The 20,742-nt window shown below is 38.0% G+C and overlaps 1 protein-coding gene across 3 annotated transcripts in view; it reads left to right on the top strand.

Annotated features, from left to right (window-relative positions):
* The window catches only part of Nalcn (sodium leak channel, non-selective), a 301,887-nt gene that overhangs the window by 144,858 nt on the left and 136,287 nt on the right, over nt 1-20,742 (top strand). For all 3 annotated transcript variants that reach the window (XM_006978781.3, XM_042285329.2, XM_015997513.3), the window contains exon 13: nt 3,359-3,550. In XM_006978781.3, the coding sequence (XP_006978843.1) occupies nt 3,359-3,550 (192 nt within the window). The remainder of the gene's footprint in view (nt 1-3,358; nt 3,551-20,742) is intronic.

Below are 20,742 nucleotides of genomic sequence, written 5' to 3'. Positions count from 1 at the left end.
ATCTGCAAAGAAAAAAGGCCAAGTAACATCTAAAAGCAGACCTATCAGAATTATAGACAGCTTCTCAATGGAGATTTTAAAAGCCAGAAGAGCTTGGACAGACCTCTTGCAGACTCTAAAAGACTATGGATGTCAGCCCAGACCGCTATTCCCAGCAAAAATTCAATCACCATAGATAGAGAAAATAAGATAATTCATGACAAAATCAATTTTAATCAGTGTCTATCCACAAATAGCCACAAATAATATATAATATCTTGGTGTGACTGTGACCAAGCAAGTGAAAGATCTATACTACAAAAACTTCAAGTCTTTGCAGAAATAAATTGGAGAAGATATCAGAAGATGGAAATATATCCTAAAGGTTTGGTAAGATTAACATAGAAAAAAAAATGGATCTTACCAAAAGCAATCTACAGATTCAATGCAGTCCCCATCAAAATTCCAACACAATTCTTTACACACTTTGAAACAACAATATTCAAATCCATATAGAAAAACAAAAAACCCAGGATAGCTAAAATAACCCTGTACAATGAACTAAAAGCTGGAGATATTACCATCCATGATCTCAAGCTCTACTACAGAGCTATAGTAGTAAAAATAGCATGGTATTGGCATAAAAATAGACACATTGATCAATGGAATAAAATCAAAGACCCAGACATAAATTCACACACTTACAGACACTGATTTTTGACAAAGAAGCCAAATGGAGAAAAGAAAGCTTCTTCAACAAATGAGGCTGTCATAACTCTATGTTGGCATGTAAAAAAAAACTGTAAATAGATCCATGTCTATCACCTTGCACAAAACTCAAGTCCAAGTGGATCAAAGACCTCAGCATAAATCCAGTTATACTTAACCTGATAGAGAATAGCCTTGAATGCATTGGGACAGAAAACAACTTCCTGAATAGAACACCAGTAGTACAGACACTAAGATTAACAATTAATAAATGGGATCTCATGAAACTGAAAAGCTTCTTAAGGCAAAGGACACTGTCAACAGGACAAAACAGCAGCCTACAGAATCAGAAAAGATCTTCACCAACCCCACATCCAACAGAGCATGGATTGTAGTTGTACTTTGTTGTCAGACTTTCTTTGGACTGTCAGCCCCCAAATAATGACACAGAGACTTATTATTAATTATGAAAGCTTTGGGTTAGCTTATACTTGTCCCCAACTAGCTCTTATAACTTGAATTAACCCATTTATATTAATCTGTGCTCTGCCAAATGGCTTGATACTTATCCTCCATAATGTACATCCAACTTCATGAGTGTCTCACTAGAGTTCCCTCTGCACCTAGATTCATACCCCTTATTCGTCTCTCTACCTGGAAGTCTCACCTAACCTCTCCTGCCTAGCTGTTGGCTGTTCAGCTTTTTATTAAACCAATCAGGTACCTTAGGCAGACATGGTAAAACAGCAACACATTTTTACATCAAATATCCTGCAACAGCTTATCTCCAAAATATATAAAGACTCAAGAAACCAGGCAGCAAAAAACCAGACACTATAAGTAAGAAATGGAGCACAGTCCTAAACAGAATTCTCAACAGAAGAATCTCAAATGGTAGAGAAACACTTAACAGAATGTTCAAAATCCTTAGCCATCAGAGAAATGCAAATCAAAATGACTCTGAGATTCCACCTTACACCTGTTGGAATTACTAAGATCAAAACCACAAATGACAGCTTATGCTGGAGATGGTGTGGAGCAAGCAGAACACTCCTCCATTTCTGGTGGGAGTGCAAACTTGTACAATCTCTTTGGATACCAATGTGGCAATTTTTCAGAAAATTGGGAATCAGTCTGTCTCAAGACCCAGTGATACTACTCCTAGGCATATACCCAAAGGATGCTCAATCATACCACAAGGACACTTGCTCAACTATATTCATAGCAACATTATTTGTAGTAGCTAGAACCTGAAAACAACCTAGATGCCCCAAAACTGAAGAATTAATAAAGAAAAGGTGGTACATTTACACAATGGAGTATTGTTGAGCTGTTAAAACCAATGACATCAGGAAATTTGAAGGCAAATGGATAGAACTAGAGAAAAAAAATGAACATCCTGTGTAGCTAGAGTTTTCCTGCCTGGCCCACAGTCAGGACAAATCTCTGTCACCCGTTAGTCCCACTGTCGCTCAGACTGGGCGGTGGTGCCGGGTCCTGGGCTCGTTGCATGAGTTGGCTGTTTGAATCCTGGGACTTATGCAGGGATGCTTGGCTCAGTCTGGGAGGGAGGGAATGGACCTGCCTGGACTGAGTCTATCAGATCGATCCCGGTTCTCGGGGGAGACCTTGATCTGGAGGAGGTGGGAATTGGGGGTGGGCTGGAGGGAGGGGGAGGGGGCGGGGGGGAGAAGTATGGGAATCTGTAGCTATTATGTAGAACTGAATGGTGTTGTAAAATAAAAAAAATATGAGGCATAATACATAACATCTGTAGAGTAGAGATGACAAATTAAGCAAATACAGAAAAGCTCTAAAAACACAGGGGTTATCTCAGAGTGAAGCTTGTTTCTCTCCAGCAGTTGGTGATCACCCAGAGAAAACAGGTGCTTCTGTTCCACAAGGTCATCAAAGGATCCAGCCTGTTAGGTTATATCTGACCTTTCATAGTCTTTGCAAGGCTTTCTGTTTGTGTTCATGGGTACCATTCCATCTGTTTCCATTTTTAGTCCAGAGAAACGGAAAATAAATATCTATGGTAAGTTTGATTTGCCATGCCTATAGTTGCACAAGACTCTTGTTTACATTATCTGTTAAGCCTGAGCCTAGATCATTAGGCACACACAGCTAGAGAGTGCAGATGCAGAGGCTAGAGAACAGAGGCTGTTGCCCTGGGTTGCACTTGGCTAAAACTCAGGAAAATCTATTTAAAGGAAGAAGGAGAAAATAGATGTTGGAGTAGGAGTCTGAGCCAGACCTTGATAGATGTTTGATTTTTCCCCATTATGAGTGTGTAATATCTAGGAAGGCTTATTGCAAGAGACATTAAACATAACTAATGCTGAATTAAATGTTTACTTAGGTATTAAGCATTGGGAAAATATTAGTTTCATGTCAACAGTATGTACTAGTTAATACCATTTTGAATGATCATATTGTATGTCTAACATTTGCCAATGTTTGTCCTTACTCATTGATTTGAGACTTGCAGTGTTCTCACTATATGACCGACCATATGCTAGGGATGTCTTAGTTACCATATTGCTATTTTTAGTCTCCAGATGAAATGAAAAATTATGACTTTTTTACACAGTACCATGAAAAATGATATTTAGTATGGATTTCTTTAAAATTCTGTTTCTAGCATGTATATCTTTTTCTCCATAACTAGGTTCTTCGGGTGGTCCGGCTTATTAAGATTTCACCTGCATTGGAAGACTTTGTATACAAGATATTTGGTCCTGGAAAAAAGCTTGGAAGCTTGGTGGTGTTCACTGCCAGCCTCTTGATTGTTATGTCAGCCATCAGCTTGCAGATGTTCTGCTTCGTTGAAGAACTGGACAGATTCACCACATTTCCAAGGGTGAGAACTTGACACATGGCCAGTTTAATCCATTGTTCTTATTTTAGCAATAGTGATTAACCCCAAAGGAATTTCATTTTAGTCCTGGTTCAAAAGCATTACCATATCTTTGATAACTTGAGAACATTAAATTTTAGGATTTTGAATAGTCTATTCTGCAGGGTGTAGTTACTTGAATACATTTTCAGCACCATCAGAGTACACATTAATTCTAAAATTTTGGAAATAATACTTTGGATGCCACAAAACTTAAGTAAGAGAAAATGGGAGCAATGGTCCTTCATGACTGTGACTTACAATGAAGCAGAAATTTTAACTAAAATGTCCATTTTTGTGAGATGTAACATTTTAGGCTTATTTTATAGTTCATCTTTTTATGTTGCATCTAACCTAAAAGCAAACTTTGGATTGTCTATTTATTATAATCAAATTTCAGATGACTTTAGTAGATGATCTGACTTCTTCATTTGTGTTAAAATTCACAAGGGGTAATGAACAAATGACTCTATAAACAGGATTTAGCATTTAGTCCCTGACTAAAAGGACCCATGTAAACTGACTAAACCTAGCATAACAGTCTAGTGACTGAGACAAGACAATATGTGTTCTCACCAAAAGTTGAAATAATAAGACCTATGTTTGTGGGAAAATAATCATGGATTAAAACAAGATAAAATATGTTTTTAACAGCTTTGGTAGTAGAAATGTTTTTTTAATGGAGGTATTAATAAGGTATATTTTAATTAATTTTTATTCTAAATTTGTAACAGCTATCAGTGTTAGAATTTATCCTTTTATGATACAAACTTTTCATCCATACATCCATTTGTTGCATACTTACAACAAATCAGGAAATGTTAATTATACTAAGTATATAGACGGAACTAAACTTTAGGTCCTTCTAACCTCTCAGTGGAGGGGAGGGGCCAGCAAATAAACACACAGCTATGCAGGCACAAGGTACCCTAGAACCCTAGAAGGAGACCCATGACCAGGATGGAAAAGTTCAGAAAGACTTGTTGGAACAGGTGACTCCTGGTGAGCAAATGATGCAGCCATAGGGTTGTTGGTATAGAAAGTGCAAAAGGTCTAAGATAAGCATGTTTTCAGAGGAAAGATAAAGAGTAGTTGATAACTGTGTTCTACTGCTTTGTTAAACACTGTGACCAAAAACAACTCAGAGAGGAAAGGATTTACATATTTCAGTTCACAGTCCATTGAGGGAAGACCAGGAAGGGACTCAAGGCGGGAACTGAAGCAAAAGCCAAAGCCATGAAGGAACGCTTCACGCTAGCTTAATCCCCATGGCTTGCTCAGTCTGTTCTTATAGCACTCAGAACCACAAGCCCAGGGGTGGCACTGCCCACAAGTGAGCTGAGCCCTCCCACATCAATCGTTATTCAAGACAAAACCCTGGAGACTTGCCTACAGGCCAATTTTATGGAGGCATTTTCTCCATTAAGATTCCTTATCCCCAGATATATCTAAGTTTGTGTCAAGTTAACAAAACCCAACCATCAGAGTAGCCAGTGGTGAGAGGAAGATGTAAGACAGGGCTCTACAGGAGGGTGAGGTTTAAAACATGTGCCATAAGAAGGACAAAGGCAATAGGTTCCTAGTGAGGGAGAAGGCAAGATCCCGAACACGAGCACAAAGGTTAGCCTTAGACAAGTATTAAGATCTAGAGCACAGAGTTGTCAACAAGGACTAGGAACCAATGAGATTTGCAGGCATGCTATTCACTCAATGTGCTGTTCAAACAGAAGCACTGAGCACGTCAAAAGCAGCCCTCATCCTCATAGCTCTTGTCCCCGAAGAACAGCATAAGCTGAGAGCAGGTGAGTCTGCAAGGTAGTACATGGCAGATGGATCTTTTACTTCTGAGAAGTCATGAAGTGAAAGTTCCTGTCTTTCATAAGCCAAGAGACAGTTACCAAAAAGAGTGAGGATCCAGGCATGGAAATGCACTGATCTAGAATTAAAAAAAAGTATAGACAAATTTTTAAATGGTCTCACTAAATAAAAAACACAGAGCCAAATACAAAGGTGAACACCTTAGAGATCAGGGAAATAGGAAAAGCCACCAGTTAACCTTACCTCACCAGCTCTGCAGCTTCCAAATGCAAGCTACTTCCTGTCTACCCATGCCTTTATATGCCTGGCTTTTCTGCCCTCTCATTGGCTCTTAGCCCAGATACCTCACTTTCTGGTCATTGCCTGTCTGTACAGACCTCCTGGTCTCTATGGTTGATACTGGGATTAAAGGCATGTGTCACCATACTTGGCTCTGTTCCCCAGTATGGCCTGGAACACACAAAGATCCTGCCTGATAAGTGATCAGATTAAGGACGTGTGCTGCCAGACTTTGTTTACTTAGAATGGCTGGCCTTTTCCCCCTGATCTCCAAGATTTATTTATTTATTTATTATTTTTATTTTTTTGGTTTTTCAAGACAGGGTTTCTCTGTGTAGCTTTGTGCCTTTCCTGGATCTCACTCTGTAGACCAGGCTGGCCTCAAACTCACAAAGATCTGCCTGGCTCTGCCTCCCAAGTGCTGGAATTAAAGGCATGCACCACCACCACCACCACCACCACCACCCGGCCCCAAGCAAGCTTTATTTATCAAAGCACAAATAAAATATCACCACAAAGAAGAGCACTCTAGTGGGGTCCCTAGCAAAGCCTCTAGGAGAGGCCCCTGAGCCAAGGAGAATGGCTATGCCCTAGAGCATGGCTTCCCAGTGGAGGGACTGATTCTGTGACTGCAGCTCCCTCCAGGGAACTGTAATGTCCCGGATGTATACCAACATTGTCAGGCAGAGGAGTTTGCCTGTGATGTGTTATGAAGAATGGCACATAGGTTTCTCCATAAATGGGTCCGCTCTGCTTCCTGTGATTAGTAGATGTAGGCAAGGATTAAAGCTGCTTCAGAAAGCCCACCTTTTCTTCCTGTAGTTCCTCTTCAGTGCATGTCCATCTTCCACTCCATACCACCGGAACTGATACTGTCTTGGTCCATACATCCCTCTAATCTGATTCAGAACACTGTTGAAGGACACTGTGTCAACCATTTTTCTTGGCACAGGCAAAATAAAAGAACAAAAGGCAGTTCTGTCCTTTACAAATTACCTTATTTTAATTTTATACCTCCATCTTTTACCATTTCCTCTAATTTGCCTCAGTGTTTATATCCCTTACCCAAAAGCTTTTTGAGTACAGAAGTTCCAGCTGTTAGAAGGGTAATGTCACCAGCAGGGCCATCCCAAGAGGCACCTTGTAACCAATGCATTAATTAACCAATGCATAATTTCTGTAGCGCATTTAAACAAACAAGTAAAGACAATTAGTTAAGTCTCATGCCAGATCAGATTTTGCCACTAAGTGAACATTTTTTTGAAAGACATGCTTTTGGGGTTTCCGGCAGTGTTTAGACCCAGGAGATATGAGTTGGGCCATGGACCCATGCGATATTTACTGCATTCAAGAACTTGAACTTCTGCCACAGGTTCCAGTTTTACCTTCTGGCACATCATATTTGTAGCTGTGTGGTGCTGGGCAAATTATTCTCTAAGGTTTTTTTCATAACCAATATATAAGTAAAAGTGCTGTTTTTTCCTCCATTATACATACTGAAAAATATACAAAAATAACACACCTGGGATTAGACAGCATTCTAAGAGGTTCTAATACACCTTCCATGGTGTGTTTGAGATTGGTGCCCGTATTAAAGGCTACTCTGCTTTCTAAACCTTTCCCTGACTTGCCCCTTCAGCTTAGCTCTATTTTCCAGTCATAAACTGGCATTAAATGTTCAGATGTCTAGTAACCCCACCATTCCTTTCTCCCAGATCACTCCAATATCCCAAGGAAAGCAGGTTACCCTCTCTGTCCCTTCTCAGTCACTGAGCTAATGGCAGTGCTGACATCCAGAACTGTGATAACAAGAGGAGGGTGGGGTATTTCCCTGCACATGAGCACAATCAGAAGTTAAGCTCCTGGGAACATAATTAAATTTCACAAGAATCATTCAAAGTACTGCAACTACAAGAGGAAGACATGATCCTCCCATTCAAACAAAGCACAAACTGTGGGTAGTTATTGGCTGATGATAAAGCATCAGGGAAGATGATTAAAAACACATGGAAGTTCTCTCTCTCTCTCTCTCTCTCTCTCTCTCTCTCTCTCTCTCTCTCTCTCTCCTTTCCTTCCTCCCTCTCTCCATCTTTTCCTCCCACTCTTCCTTCCTCCCTCCCTTCCTCTCTCCCCCACATGTATGTGTATGTAGGTATGTGTTCATACAGGTGCAGTGCACACATGTAAGCAATCATGTGAAAGTGAGATGACAAGTTTGGGTATCATTCCTCAAAGAATATCCAACTTGCTTTTTTATAGACCTATAACTAATTAAATTAGCTAGGCCAGTCAACCCCAGGGGGCCACTCTCTCTACCTCCTGATCCCATGGGCTGGAATTGCAAGCACATCCCACAATACCTTTTATTTTGGTGAAGTGGGCAAGTGTAAGTTCAAATATTTGTATATTTAGTGTGTGCACATGTTTATGATGGTACTGTTGCCCACGTGTACACATTTGAATTCAATTTATGCTAGGTATCTTCCTCTAACACTCCACACTCCATTCATATGTGATCTCTCACTGAACCTTGAATTTGAAGTTTTTGCTACATTGGCTGGCCAGCCAATCCTGTGATAAGTGTCTCTGCTACCCTCCCAGCTCTGTGGTTAGAGTAGTGTGACTGCACCTGGTATTTATATGCGTCCTGGGAGTCCTAATGTAGCAAGTACTTCACACTCTAAGCTCACTCCCATGTCTCTTGGCTTTCTCTTACAAGAGCTCTAGAAATCAAACTCAGGTTCTTGGCATTGATGGCAAGTACTTTACTGGTTGAGCCATATTTCCAGTTTCCTCTCCCCTTTGTATCTTCTTATCTGTTGGTTAGGTACTTGGGGTAGGTTGGGTTTTTCATAGTATTAGTCAAAGCATAGTATAATTGTTAACAGTTCTATAAGAAAAATCCCATGATGGAGACAGGAGAGACATTTTGATGAGTAAAGTGCTTTCCACAGAAGTATGAGGAATTATGTTTGGATTCCAAGAACTAGTGTAAAAGTCCATGGGCATTCTGTGTCTGTAATACCAGCACTGAGGATGGAGAGACAGGTGGTTTCATGGAGCTCACTGGCCATCTAGTCTATCTGTGGCAGTGAGCTCCAGGCCCAGTGAAATACCATCTCAAAGTTTAAGATAAAAAATTATTGAGAAAGAAACACAATGTTGACCTCTGTCTTATACATACATGTATATGTGCACCTGCACATATATGGATATACACAAACACATACTCATATAGCATCACACATGTACAAATACATACAAAAGAAAAAATAAAGGTCATGTGATATACTCCTGAGTAAATTGTAAACTGCTCATATTGACTTGATATAAGTCCTGGCTGTCTTAGAAGGTGGCTACCAGCAACAATTATAGGGCCATGGAAGGATGCGTGAAATAAATTATGGAAGACTTTCAAGTTAGAAACAGCACTCACCATGCAGAAAGAGGCAGTCCAATAGACTCAGGAAGAGGCTATGGCAGTGACCCTTAGTTGGACCATCAAAGACACACAGAAGGTATAAACATCCTACAGCAAAATGAAATAATGCGGTTGACATATAAGAAATGAATCATGTTTTTTAATACTTTTTAAAGAAATGTTGATAAGCATCATTGTTCTAAGGTTTTGCTGTTTTTCCCTATACTTACTACATAAAGAAACTGCCTACATGTTACTAAAATGGATACACTAAACATTTACTACACTAATCTTTATCCATTCTAACTCCCTACTAACACTACAATAGGCCTCATTTCTTTTTCTTGTATCCAAGTATAGATAGTTTTTATTCATAAGTAATATACCACACTCCAAATCAGGAAGTATTTAAATATTAATATTAGTTATTTGATAGAAACTCCCTTAATTTGCAAAGTTTAAATGCTAATTACTTGATCTATTAAGTTTTCAGTTATAAAATTATGTCCAAGAGAATTATTATACTGTAAATGCAATAAATGCTATAAAACTCTTAATTACAAATTAATGTCCATGTTTCCTTTCAACTATTAAAGTGACTAATCATCCTTTTACTTGTCTTGAAAGAATTAGTGAACATTTTGAAGAAACAATGCGCTCTTCTTTTTTTTTGCTCTATTTCCCATGTTTAGTGAGAGAATATGAGTACATTTCTAATAACTTCAAGGTTAATTTTACCTTCAGCAATATTAGTTCAGCTATTACTGCTAATATATTTATTGATTTTTAATTCACTCTTTTGCCTTTTATCATATTTTTAATTTTGTTGTGAAATATCTCAAAAATAAGCAAGACTGTTGGCTCACATCTATAATGGCAACCACTTGGGAGCTGAGTGAGGAGGATCACAAATTCAAATCTTGTCTCAGCTACAGGATGAGTTTAAAGCCAACCTGGGCAACTCAATAAGATCTTGTCTTGAAACAAAAGTAAAAATAAAACTAAGGGTAGAGCTCAGTATAGAATGTTTGCCTAGCACACACAGGGTACATATACCCAAGTACTGGAAAAAAATAACGTAATCTAACAGAGGCTGAATTATATAGCTCAAGTTTGAGACACTACGTGCAATCCTCTGTATAACTACAACAAAATATTAAATCAAAATACATCTGTAACTGCAGAGTTTAACATGCACAAATTGAGGTAGATTTGATGTTCTTAGGTAAATTGAAGTAGATATGATATTCTTAGGTAAACTGAGGTAGATATGATGTCCTTGGGTAAATTGAAGTAGATATAATATCTTTAGGTAAGTTGAGGTAGATATGATGTCCTTAGGTGCCTCCATCTGATCTCTCTCCCCACATTCTGAGAAATAGATTCAGATACAAACACAAATGAGGTTGAATTCCAGATGTGAACAAAGCCCATGTAACATCATGATTTCAATCTCTGACCATGAGCAAAGAATGATGTCTGTCCTGCCATTCAGATTACAGAAACCAGGAGCCAATGATTAGATGCTGTGTGAAACTGCTAACTGGCCCATTTGTCTGTCCCCTTAGTAGAAAATCAATGCAAATGGTGCTGGATATTTGTTTATAAACTTTGTGAATCCAAATGGTACTGGTCTAAGCATCATCACACATCTATTTGTGCACACAGAACATAAATTTTTATCTAGGAATAGAATTACTTGGTCTTAGAATAAATGTATCTTCAACTATGGCAGATTATGAATGACTTGAATTCCATAGTAGATTTAGTGGTTAATCTGTCAGTAGCGGATGAGATAATTCTGAACTTCAAACCCCACAGCACTAGGTTTGGCCAGAACAGGTTACATCTGTTGATGCTTCATCTTACTGTGAACACTAGGCTCTTCATTTTGTTTTATTTCAGTTAGCTGCAGTGTTCTGTCCATGGTGCGGTGCCTGTGGGGCACACAGGCTGTCCCTGTCCAGTGAGACACAGGCTATTCCTGTCCAGTGAGGCACACAGACTGCCCCTGTCCAGTGAGGCACACAGACTGTTCCTGTCCAGTGAGGCACACAGGCTGTCCCTGTCCAGTGAGACACAGGCTATTCCTGTCCAGTGAGGCACACAGACTGCCCCTGTCCAGTGAGGCACAGGCTGCCCCTGTCCAGTGAGCACACAGGCTGTCCCTGTCCAGTGAGGCACACACACTGTCCCTGTCCAGTGAACACACAGACTGTCCTTGTCCAGTGAGGCACACAGACTGTCCTTGTCCAGTGAGGCACACACACTGTCCTTGTCCAGTGAGCACACAGACTGTCCTTGTCCAGTGAGGCACACAGACTGTCCTTGTCCAGTGAGGCACACACACTGTCCCTGTCCAGTGAGCACACAGACTGTCCTTGTCCAGTGAGGTACACAGGCTGCTTTCTCATCTTCTCTTCCAGCTAGTCTACACCAAGAGAGGAACCCAGCAAGTATCCAGCTTGACCCAAGTATTTCAGCTCTGTAGGATCTGTGGCATGTTCCTTGTGCCTGACATAGCACTAAAAAAAAAGTCTTCAGACATCATGAACTCCTCAGGGTGGGGAATTCAACCAGCACTTCCTAGTTTTGGGTCTCTGAACTTTCCGTTATTTTCTTAGGATCATAACTAAGCCTTTAAACAAACATTTCTCACATCCTAGCTAAAATTTTCCTGGGATTTTAAAATGTTTGCTTTGGTAATTTCACACATGTATACAATATACTTAGATCATATTCACACATCCACTCTTTTCCCTTTTAATTCCTTCAGTCTCTCTCCATCCCCTTTCCAACTACGTTTACTCTTCTTTGGAGGGGGTAGTAGCAATTGAGCCCTGGAATTTTTTAACTCTCTTTTTCCTACTTGTGATCAGAAACAAAAGCTCCCTAATAAATTTTAGATAGGATTTAAAGCATTCCATTAACTATTTTTTTCTGAAAGAAAGATGGATTCTTATGGGCATAACCTGATTGTCTCAATGCTTGAGCTCACATCTCTATATTGCTGTCTCCTCTTTGAGCTTCAGATCCTCATGTCTCCACCCTCTAGCTTCTAAATCACTGAAAGTCTCTTTTCATAAAATATTTTACACAACTGTTTGGTAATAAAGTCTAAGTCAATCATGTATCTTTCATAAATTTATTACTTTTCCTTATGTAATAGAGGTGAGAGGCATGTGGACAGGGACACATTCATTAGCTCCTTCTGTTTGCTATAGTCAAGGCTTTAAGGAAGAATTATAATAACTTATCTCTTAGTAGAAAGCAACTAGTCTAAAAGGTGCAATATCTTACAATACATATATTCATTTATAAGTAATATTGATCATGTACTGGTGGGCATTTGAAAATTCTAGGACTGTATTATGTTCACATCTGCCATGCCTCCAAATGTAATCTTATTTTAATAGCAAGAAGAGATTGCTTCCAAGAAAAGTAGGTCTGCAAAGCTTCTGAGACAAATAACATATCCATGAGTGTGTTGTAAAGATTTGGAATGGGCCTGAAATGGAGCTGGACAAGGACAATATGATGAGTAAATCAGAAACTTAGACCTTGAAGGCATGGAAGGACCATCTGAGAAGGGCTGAGTAGTTGACTGGAACCAGTCCATGAAGAATTTGGGATGCAGGGAGCCACCAAAGATCATACTGTCAGTCATATTATTTCTCTGGGCTGTGTATTCATTATATAAAATTCATTTTTATTGACCAAAGACAAAAGTTTATGACCAGTTGAATAATAGCAGGCATCTTTGGAAGTAATTTTATTTTATTCTTTCTGTGAGGCCATTATTATGTCAAATTATCCACAAGCCCATAAAGTAAGTCCCATCCAAAGCTCTAGACCATATTGCTACTCACGCCTGGACGTGACTCCCCAACAGAAAGTGGCAACTTGGCTCAAAATTTAAAGTAATGAAATGACAAACCTAATGCAATTGTCTCTCCCCCTGTCTAATCCTTTAAAAATACTTTATTTCCTTTTCAGTATAACTTTAGACATTGTTGTCCCTCCCCCAAATCCTTTAAAAATACTTTATTTCCTTTTTAATATGACTTTAGACATTTTTGTTGGTCCTGTTTGGGTCCAATTGGATTTATTTTTGTGATGATTCATCACTACCTCCACAGTAATAATATCCTGTGAACATACTTTTAGCAATGACTTTAATGCTTCCTGACAAATGTGGAGCTGGCCAACTCTGCCTGTTTTATATTGTCACTGATGGTCATCTGGGTGAACATTGTAGGAATTATTACTTCCCTTGATGACATATTCATACTCATGCACTAGCATTTTTCATTTCACTTTAGTTTGGTAAATTTATTTGCTGTTCCCCAGCTGTTATTTACCAGCACACTACAATCACATTAGTTGATAACAGTCTTCTTATTCAACCAACTTTAAAACAAATGTGAGGCATTAGTTAGATTTACTAATATTTTATTAATTTTGGGTGACTTCTTTTAGCATATTTTCCATTATACAAAGGTGAACCTGTTATTAAATATGTTAAATAAATATTAAATATGTTGTTGAGTCTTTCATGCAGAAAAATTTGTGCTCGTTGACGTCTCTCTCGTGTTTGTCTACAGTTACCCATAAAATAAAGCAAAGGGGTAATGCATGGTTGAGAAGGCTGGAGGGACAAGATAATGACAAATGACAAACTGGTTAGCACTGTGTCCAGACAGTAGCTGGTAGTGTCACTCCTAAACAACATGGAGAACATTCTTAGCACCCTATACTAAATTCTAAGCAATAGTCAGAGACCTAGCTAGCTCATAAAGGTCCCTCTGTAAATAAGACTGAGCAGTGGCTATTAAGTTTCCTGTTATATAAAAAGTTTAAAACTTTAAAAGTAGTCCCAAATTATAGTTTAAAATATTCATCTTTTTTGGCCATTCTGTAGTTTATTAAGGGAGATAGTTTTATAGCAAATACATGTTCATGTATCTTTTAGTTAGGAAAAATGAAATGTCATTTTGCATTAAACATTTTGGAATAATGAAAAATTATGGATGGTAGTTCAGAAAAAAATATAAATAGAAATTAACTTAGTGAGTAGGGACTGGACCTGCCTGGACTGAATCTACCAGGTTGAACTCAATCCTCAGGGAAGTCTTTGCCCTGGAGGAAATGGGAATGGGGGTGGGCTGAGGGGAAGTCAGGGGACGGGGGTGGGGGAGAACAAGGGAATCAGTGGCTGATAAGTAAAATTAAATTAAATTATAAAATTAAAAAATTATAATAAAATAAAATATTCATCTTAATTAGTCCTTTGAAGACTAAAAAATGAGATAGATAGATGATAGAGATGTATGATAGATAGATAGATAGATAGATAGATAGATAGATAGATAGATAGATAGATGATAGATAGATAATAGGTAGATAGGTAGATAGATAGGTAGATAAATAGATAGAGATAGTAGATAGACAGATGATGATGATAGATAGATGATAGATAGATGATAGATAGATAGATAGATAGATAGATAGATAGATAGATAGATAGATAGATAGATGATAGATAGATAGATAGATAGATAGATAGATAGATAGATAGATAGATAGATAGGTGATAAACAGACAGATAGAAAGATGGGTGATAAATATCAGAAAAACAAGACCAGTTGCCAAATCACTACCTGAATCAAAAAAAGTATATCATTACTGATTTCACATATAGATCTAAAGGAAGGACCTTTTAATGACTGATCTATAGATCCATCCATTCCCTCCTATGCACTTCTTGTATAGAATACCAAAATCCATAATGAGCCAAAATGCTAAGCTTCTCACACCCTGCAGATGACTGTCTCTATACCTTCTATGTCAATAAATAATAAAACCCCAATTTCCAGGAAACACAATGGGATAGGTTATGTGTGCATGTGTATATTTGGCTGTCCAGTTCAGACCAGGCCTGTAGTGTGACTGGTTGGGTTTTATTGTTCATTAATATTTGTTGTTTTCTTTTGTTTTCAGAGTTTTGTTGTTGTTTTAGTTTTCTACATGCCATCAACTCAGAATCACTGAAAAAAGCAATAGGCAAAGTCTCCAATCCTACTTCATGCTAAAAGAAATGTACTTAATAGTTTCTGTAAGAAAGCTCTAGAAATTTGGCAACAAATTAAAAGGACCAGTATTTAGTAGAAGATACCCCAAGACCAAGTTCTCAGCACAAAGGGGATTTATTTGCCCCAGAGGGACAAAGAACAGGGAATAAAAGACAAAGACAGGAGATAGAGGATGAGGGAGAAGGATATCCAGGGCAAATATCTGGCCTGGATAGAGAGGAGACAGACATGACCCATAGGCAAATGGCAGTTTATAAAGGTAAAAGGGGACACCCAATTTTAGAATGAAGTGTTTAATTTTGATTGGTCATGTTAATTATGGCAGCCAAAAGGGGGATTTTGATTACTGGACTTCAATACTTTGATAGATGGACCTTAGTAGATAGCCTCAGGAGGAGGAATTGGACAAATAAGGTAACAGACTTTGGCTAGCTTTAGGAATGTGATCTAATGTGTTTTAGCAAGGCAGAGGAAATGGGGGAGGGGGCAAGCACACTAGAGCCATGTTTGCCATGCTTGAGCTAGATAGAGTTCCTTCACAAAGTACAGTGAGATGAAACACCACAAAAAGCATTTTGCTAACAAATTAGACAAATATCAGATTCCTCATCTCTTAGAATTGAGCAAGACATTTCAGGTTGAGCACAATGAAAAAACAGGGGGATTATGAAGAAGAATATTTGTTATCTTGGAGAGAAAGGAGAAGGACATATTGTATATTATACCACTAGACAAACATGTTTATGTGATACTTGCTGCCAATTCTACAATAAAGGGAAGATTCATTGTTTTTCCTCATTCAGAGCAAAATGCAAGTATCTAACAAGGATTATAGCCGAGCCAAATAAGTTTGAACAAATTCAAAATAATTAATTAAAGGAAAATTAAAACAAAACTCAGGGCCTAGAGAGATGGTTCCGTAATAAAGAGCACATGCTGCCCTTGCAGAGGACCCAAATTCACTTCTTAGCATCCACACTGGGCAGCTTACAGCCATGTGCACCTCCACCTTCTGGGAGATTCAGTACTGTAGGCCTTTGTGAGTATGTTCACTCATGTTTGCATACCACACACTTACACAGAATTAAAAATAATGAAATTAATAATTAAAAAATTAGACAAAACAAAAACAAGACCAAAAACTACTGTACAACCTACCATGAGGACATCCTTTTCCCCTGCAATTCATACTCAGATGGAAGATTCCCCAGAAAAGATACACTCAGGTCAGCATGACCACACATGTTCAACAATGACTATGAAGTATCAAGCAGCTCCTAGAGAAGTGAAAGCAGTCTTAATGAAATCCAGAAAGACTTCCTCCAGTAGTAATATTTTTGATAGTAACAGCTACTGTGTATGAACCCATTCTGTATGTGAGGTCCAATAATAAGAACTTTTTACAGAAATATAGAGTGTGGTTCACAAGTATACATAAACTACATCCATAAAATATAATCCACAAAAAAAATATCAAAAGGAATACAAGTATGGGGATGGTGTGTGTATACCTGTTACATTATAGTACTTGAGAGTTTGAGAAATAAGAATGAAGAGTTGCTGGCTAGTCTGAGCTGCACAGCAAGATGCTCTCATTAAAAAAAAATTAAGAAAGAAGAACAGTAGGAACATCACCATTGAGAGATCACTACCAACAAGGAAGAGTGTACACCTACAGCAGATAAATAATATGATGCAGGGGCTTGAGGAGATGACTCAGAAAGAGTTCTTGCACAAGCATGAGGACCCAGCACTTATACGGTGGACATAGCCATAAGCACCTGTGACTCTGGTGCTGGGGGACAGAGACAAGAAAATCAATCAAAGCCTAATGGCCACCAGTCTGCCTAAAAAGCACCAAGACCCAGGTTCAGTGAGAGGTCTTTCCTCAAGGGAACAAGGCACAGAATAATAGAAAAAGATACCCACTCTCCTCCTCTGGTCTCTGCAACAAACCAGCCTACACATTTTCATACATAGGCATAACACACACACACACACACACACACACACACACACACACACACACACACATGCATACACGTGCACACACACACACACACACACGCACACGCACACGCACACGCACACGCACACGCACACACACACACACACACACACATACACGGGAGGAGGGGGAAGCAGTAGACCCATAACAACCATGTAAGTGTCTGAGGCAAAAGGCTCCCAAGTTAAGGACTGCCTGGGCTGAAGATCACAGAGTGCGTTCAAGGAAAGCCTAGACATCTTAGTGAGACCCTGTCTGAAAGAAAAAGTAAAAAGAGAGTTGGGATGAGCCTCAGTAGTGGAATGTTTGCCCAGGATATTCCAGGCCCTGGATCTAATCCACAGAGCCACAAATAATGACAGAGGGTATCAGAATGAATGGTTTAAAGACAAGTTAGATTAGTATTATTGAATAACCTATATTGAAGCTGCAAGAGTCCCTCATACTGTATACCAGAATATCTTCCTAATAAATTAGAACAAAAATAGTTAGACTGTGCAAGTACAGAGATAAAAATTATATATAACATTAGATTTCAGAAGGCCAAGGATTGTCTAGAACTAAAACAATATAATAAATTATGAAGAAAAAATAAATTTAAACTTTAAAATAAGTCAAAATAACCAGCATCAATCTTTTTCAAAACAAAGAAAACTATAATAATAAGGTTTAAATTTAATGTCTGTGCCAGGAAGGAAATGTCAAGAGAAGAAGACTTGTTTGTCATTTTTGTTTTGAGTAAATAATGATGCACACAGCGGCCAGCAAGCCATAGACCTTGATATCACGAATGTATATGACTTCTCTGGGAAATATTATTCATTAAATGTCAAAACATAGAAGCATTTTTAGCCCTTGAAGTAATATATTTCTAGACACTTATTATCATCAAAATAACCAGATGGGGTGAAATGTGCTCAAATTGCATTGCAGTCATGCATGAAAAGTCATATTTTTGTTTAGAATTATAAGAAAATAACTAGAAATATATACAAAGGTTTCTCCTTACAAATTTTTTTGTTGGGTCTAGAAAGTGGCTCAGTAAGTAAAGTACTTATCTCACAAAGATGAGAACCTGAATTCAGTTCCCTAGAAACCACACAAAAGCCAGGCATGGTGATGCATGTCAATAACTCCAACACCAATGAAGCCCAGAAAAGGCCATGATGGCCAGCCAGTCTAGCCAATCTCTGAGCTCCAGGCTCAGTAAGAGACGCTTTCTCAAAAAATAAAATGGAGAAGCAATGAAGGAGCTATACTTGATACACGCTGCTGGCTTCAACATGCATGTGCACAATGTGCACTTTCAACCCAGCGTATTCATGCGCATGCGCACACACACACACACACACACACACACACACACACACACACACAAATGATCTTTCTTATATTCTCAACCACTTTAAAAAGTTGAAGAAACTTTTCATGTCCATATATATGGAAATGTCTAAATTTTAGAGCAGTAGCATTATAATTATCTACAATATATTTTTACAAAAAAATTGAGAAAAATCATAAGTGGTATAAATTATGCTGATAAAAGTACTAACCTAAACAAATAGGAAATAAGTGTTTTTCATATGATCAAAAATACACAAACAATGCAGGACTGGGGTGACTTTATCAAACCTCACATGCAATGCTTCCCAAAACTGATCACACTTTTGCTGGAAAAGAGCCAGTGAACAGACCAAATAACAGTCCCTGTTCATATTGATAGAACTAACACAGACAGGAGAACCTCACCTCTAAAACAGTCTACTTTAATGTATAGAAATGTTAGCATTCCCTTGATCAAAGCTGCTTTCTGTTTAAAGCTAAACAGAAAGGAAATCTTATTCCTGCACATATAAAAGAACACAATAAAAATTTCTTATGGAGTCACTGTTTCTCACTCAAAGAAGCCTTATGAAATTCTCAGTTTGTTTAACAATGAAACATACACCTGTGTCTCAAACGCACTGTCTGTGCATTACTCAATTTAACTGCATCAGATGTAGAATCTCTGCTTTTGTCTGTAATCTCACAGCACATATTTGCCAATGAAACGCATCATTTACATTATGAAAATTTAATATGACTGACATTAGCAAAATTACTAATTAAGAGATGGAACATAAATACTCCAAGAAGCTTGACAGTCTGCTCCATGAAGAAAATTAATTCAGAACTCCCCTCTTTGCATAAATCTCCAGGTCTCATTTTCACAGCTGTTTGTTCTGTCAGCTAGATGGCTGCATTTCAAAATGATTTTAACATAATCGGTGGGAAGTACACCTTTCAACTAAAAATACCATGCTCTAACAGAAAGATTGCTGGGGCAAAAAATAGAATTTCATTCAACTCATCTTAATATTGTTCCTTCAAGTGAGTGTCTCTAATGCAGGGAGTTTATCATTTAAGTTTCAAATTACTAAAATATGTTTACTAAAATATTTTGCAATTTTAGATGCCTATAAAAATTATGGAGTTATGTCTTTTATGAATAAACAAGAAAAAATAATGAAGATAGCTATATACCATTAGTTAGTTGAGACATAAGGAATTTCACATAAATGCTCCTTGCTGTGCTAGACAAAGGTGATTTAAAAAAATTGTTTAAGGGCTAGCACAGTGCTCGATGGGAAAAAGCACTTGCTGTTTGTCTAACAATTAAGTCAGTTTCTGGGGTCCCACTAAGTGGAATAAGATAAGTGATTTTTGCACTCCTCAGGTTCACATGCTGTTTAAATATTGTTTAAAATTGAAATGGATATTATTTGTTTCCATAACCTAGATGATGGAAAGAGATCAGCAGTTTTAGATCTTACAATGTCTAAAAGGACACGCAGAAACAAAATACATACCACCACCACTCTACCTGTGGGATTGCATTAACCACTGGATTCCCACGATCTTCATCTCTCCATCAGCAGCAGGGGCACTTCTTTACAGAGTAATTGCAGAGATTATATTTAATGATGGACAGTTATTGCTCTGAAGCTGCAAAGCCCCCCATGAATGCTATTCCTGGTTTAGAGTCTCTTTTCATGCATATCATTTACTCTTTGTTGATAAAGAAATTCTAGGAAATTATATAAACCAATGACCTTGTATATAATGTCATGTAAAGTCACCCCATGCATAGCTACACCTACATGTGTTTTTGTAGCTGGAAAATAAAATGTGGTTTGTTTATTCATTTATTTATTTATTTATTTATTTATTTATTTATTGTTTTAGAAGTGAGACAACCTTTTTTTTTCTCTTACTCTTGAAATTATATATAAGTGTAAATTCTACTTGAAGCAATTTGCTGCTGGGAGAAGCTTGACATATGATATATGTTTTGCCTCTAATTATGTTCAAGCTCATTTTGACATTTCGGGTCAACAATGCGGGTCCAGTTTCAAACTTTTCCATAGTCATCTCTAATCTGACCAATAAGCATTTTTCCCTCTGCTCTCCCCTTTATTCCCTAAATGGAATGCTTGGCAATGAATTTATAGAGAGATTTATAAAAGCAGAGTAAATAATGTGTGTAGCTTGATTTTTT

The sequence above is a fragment of the Peromyscus maniculatus genome, chromosome 9 (genome assembly GCF_049852395.1).
Source record: "Peromyscus maniculatus bairdii isolate BWxNUB_F1_BW_parent chromosome 9, HU_Pman_BW_mat_3.1, whole genome shotgun sequence".
Lineage (NCBI taxonomy): Eukaryota > Metazoa > Chordata > Mammalia > Rodentia > Cricetidae > Peromyscus > Peromyscus maniculatus.
This window is presented reverse-complemented; position numbering and strand designations above follow the sequence as displayed.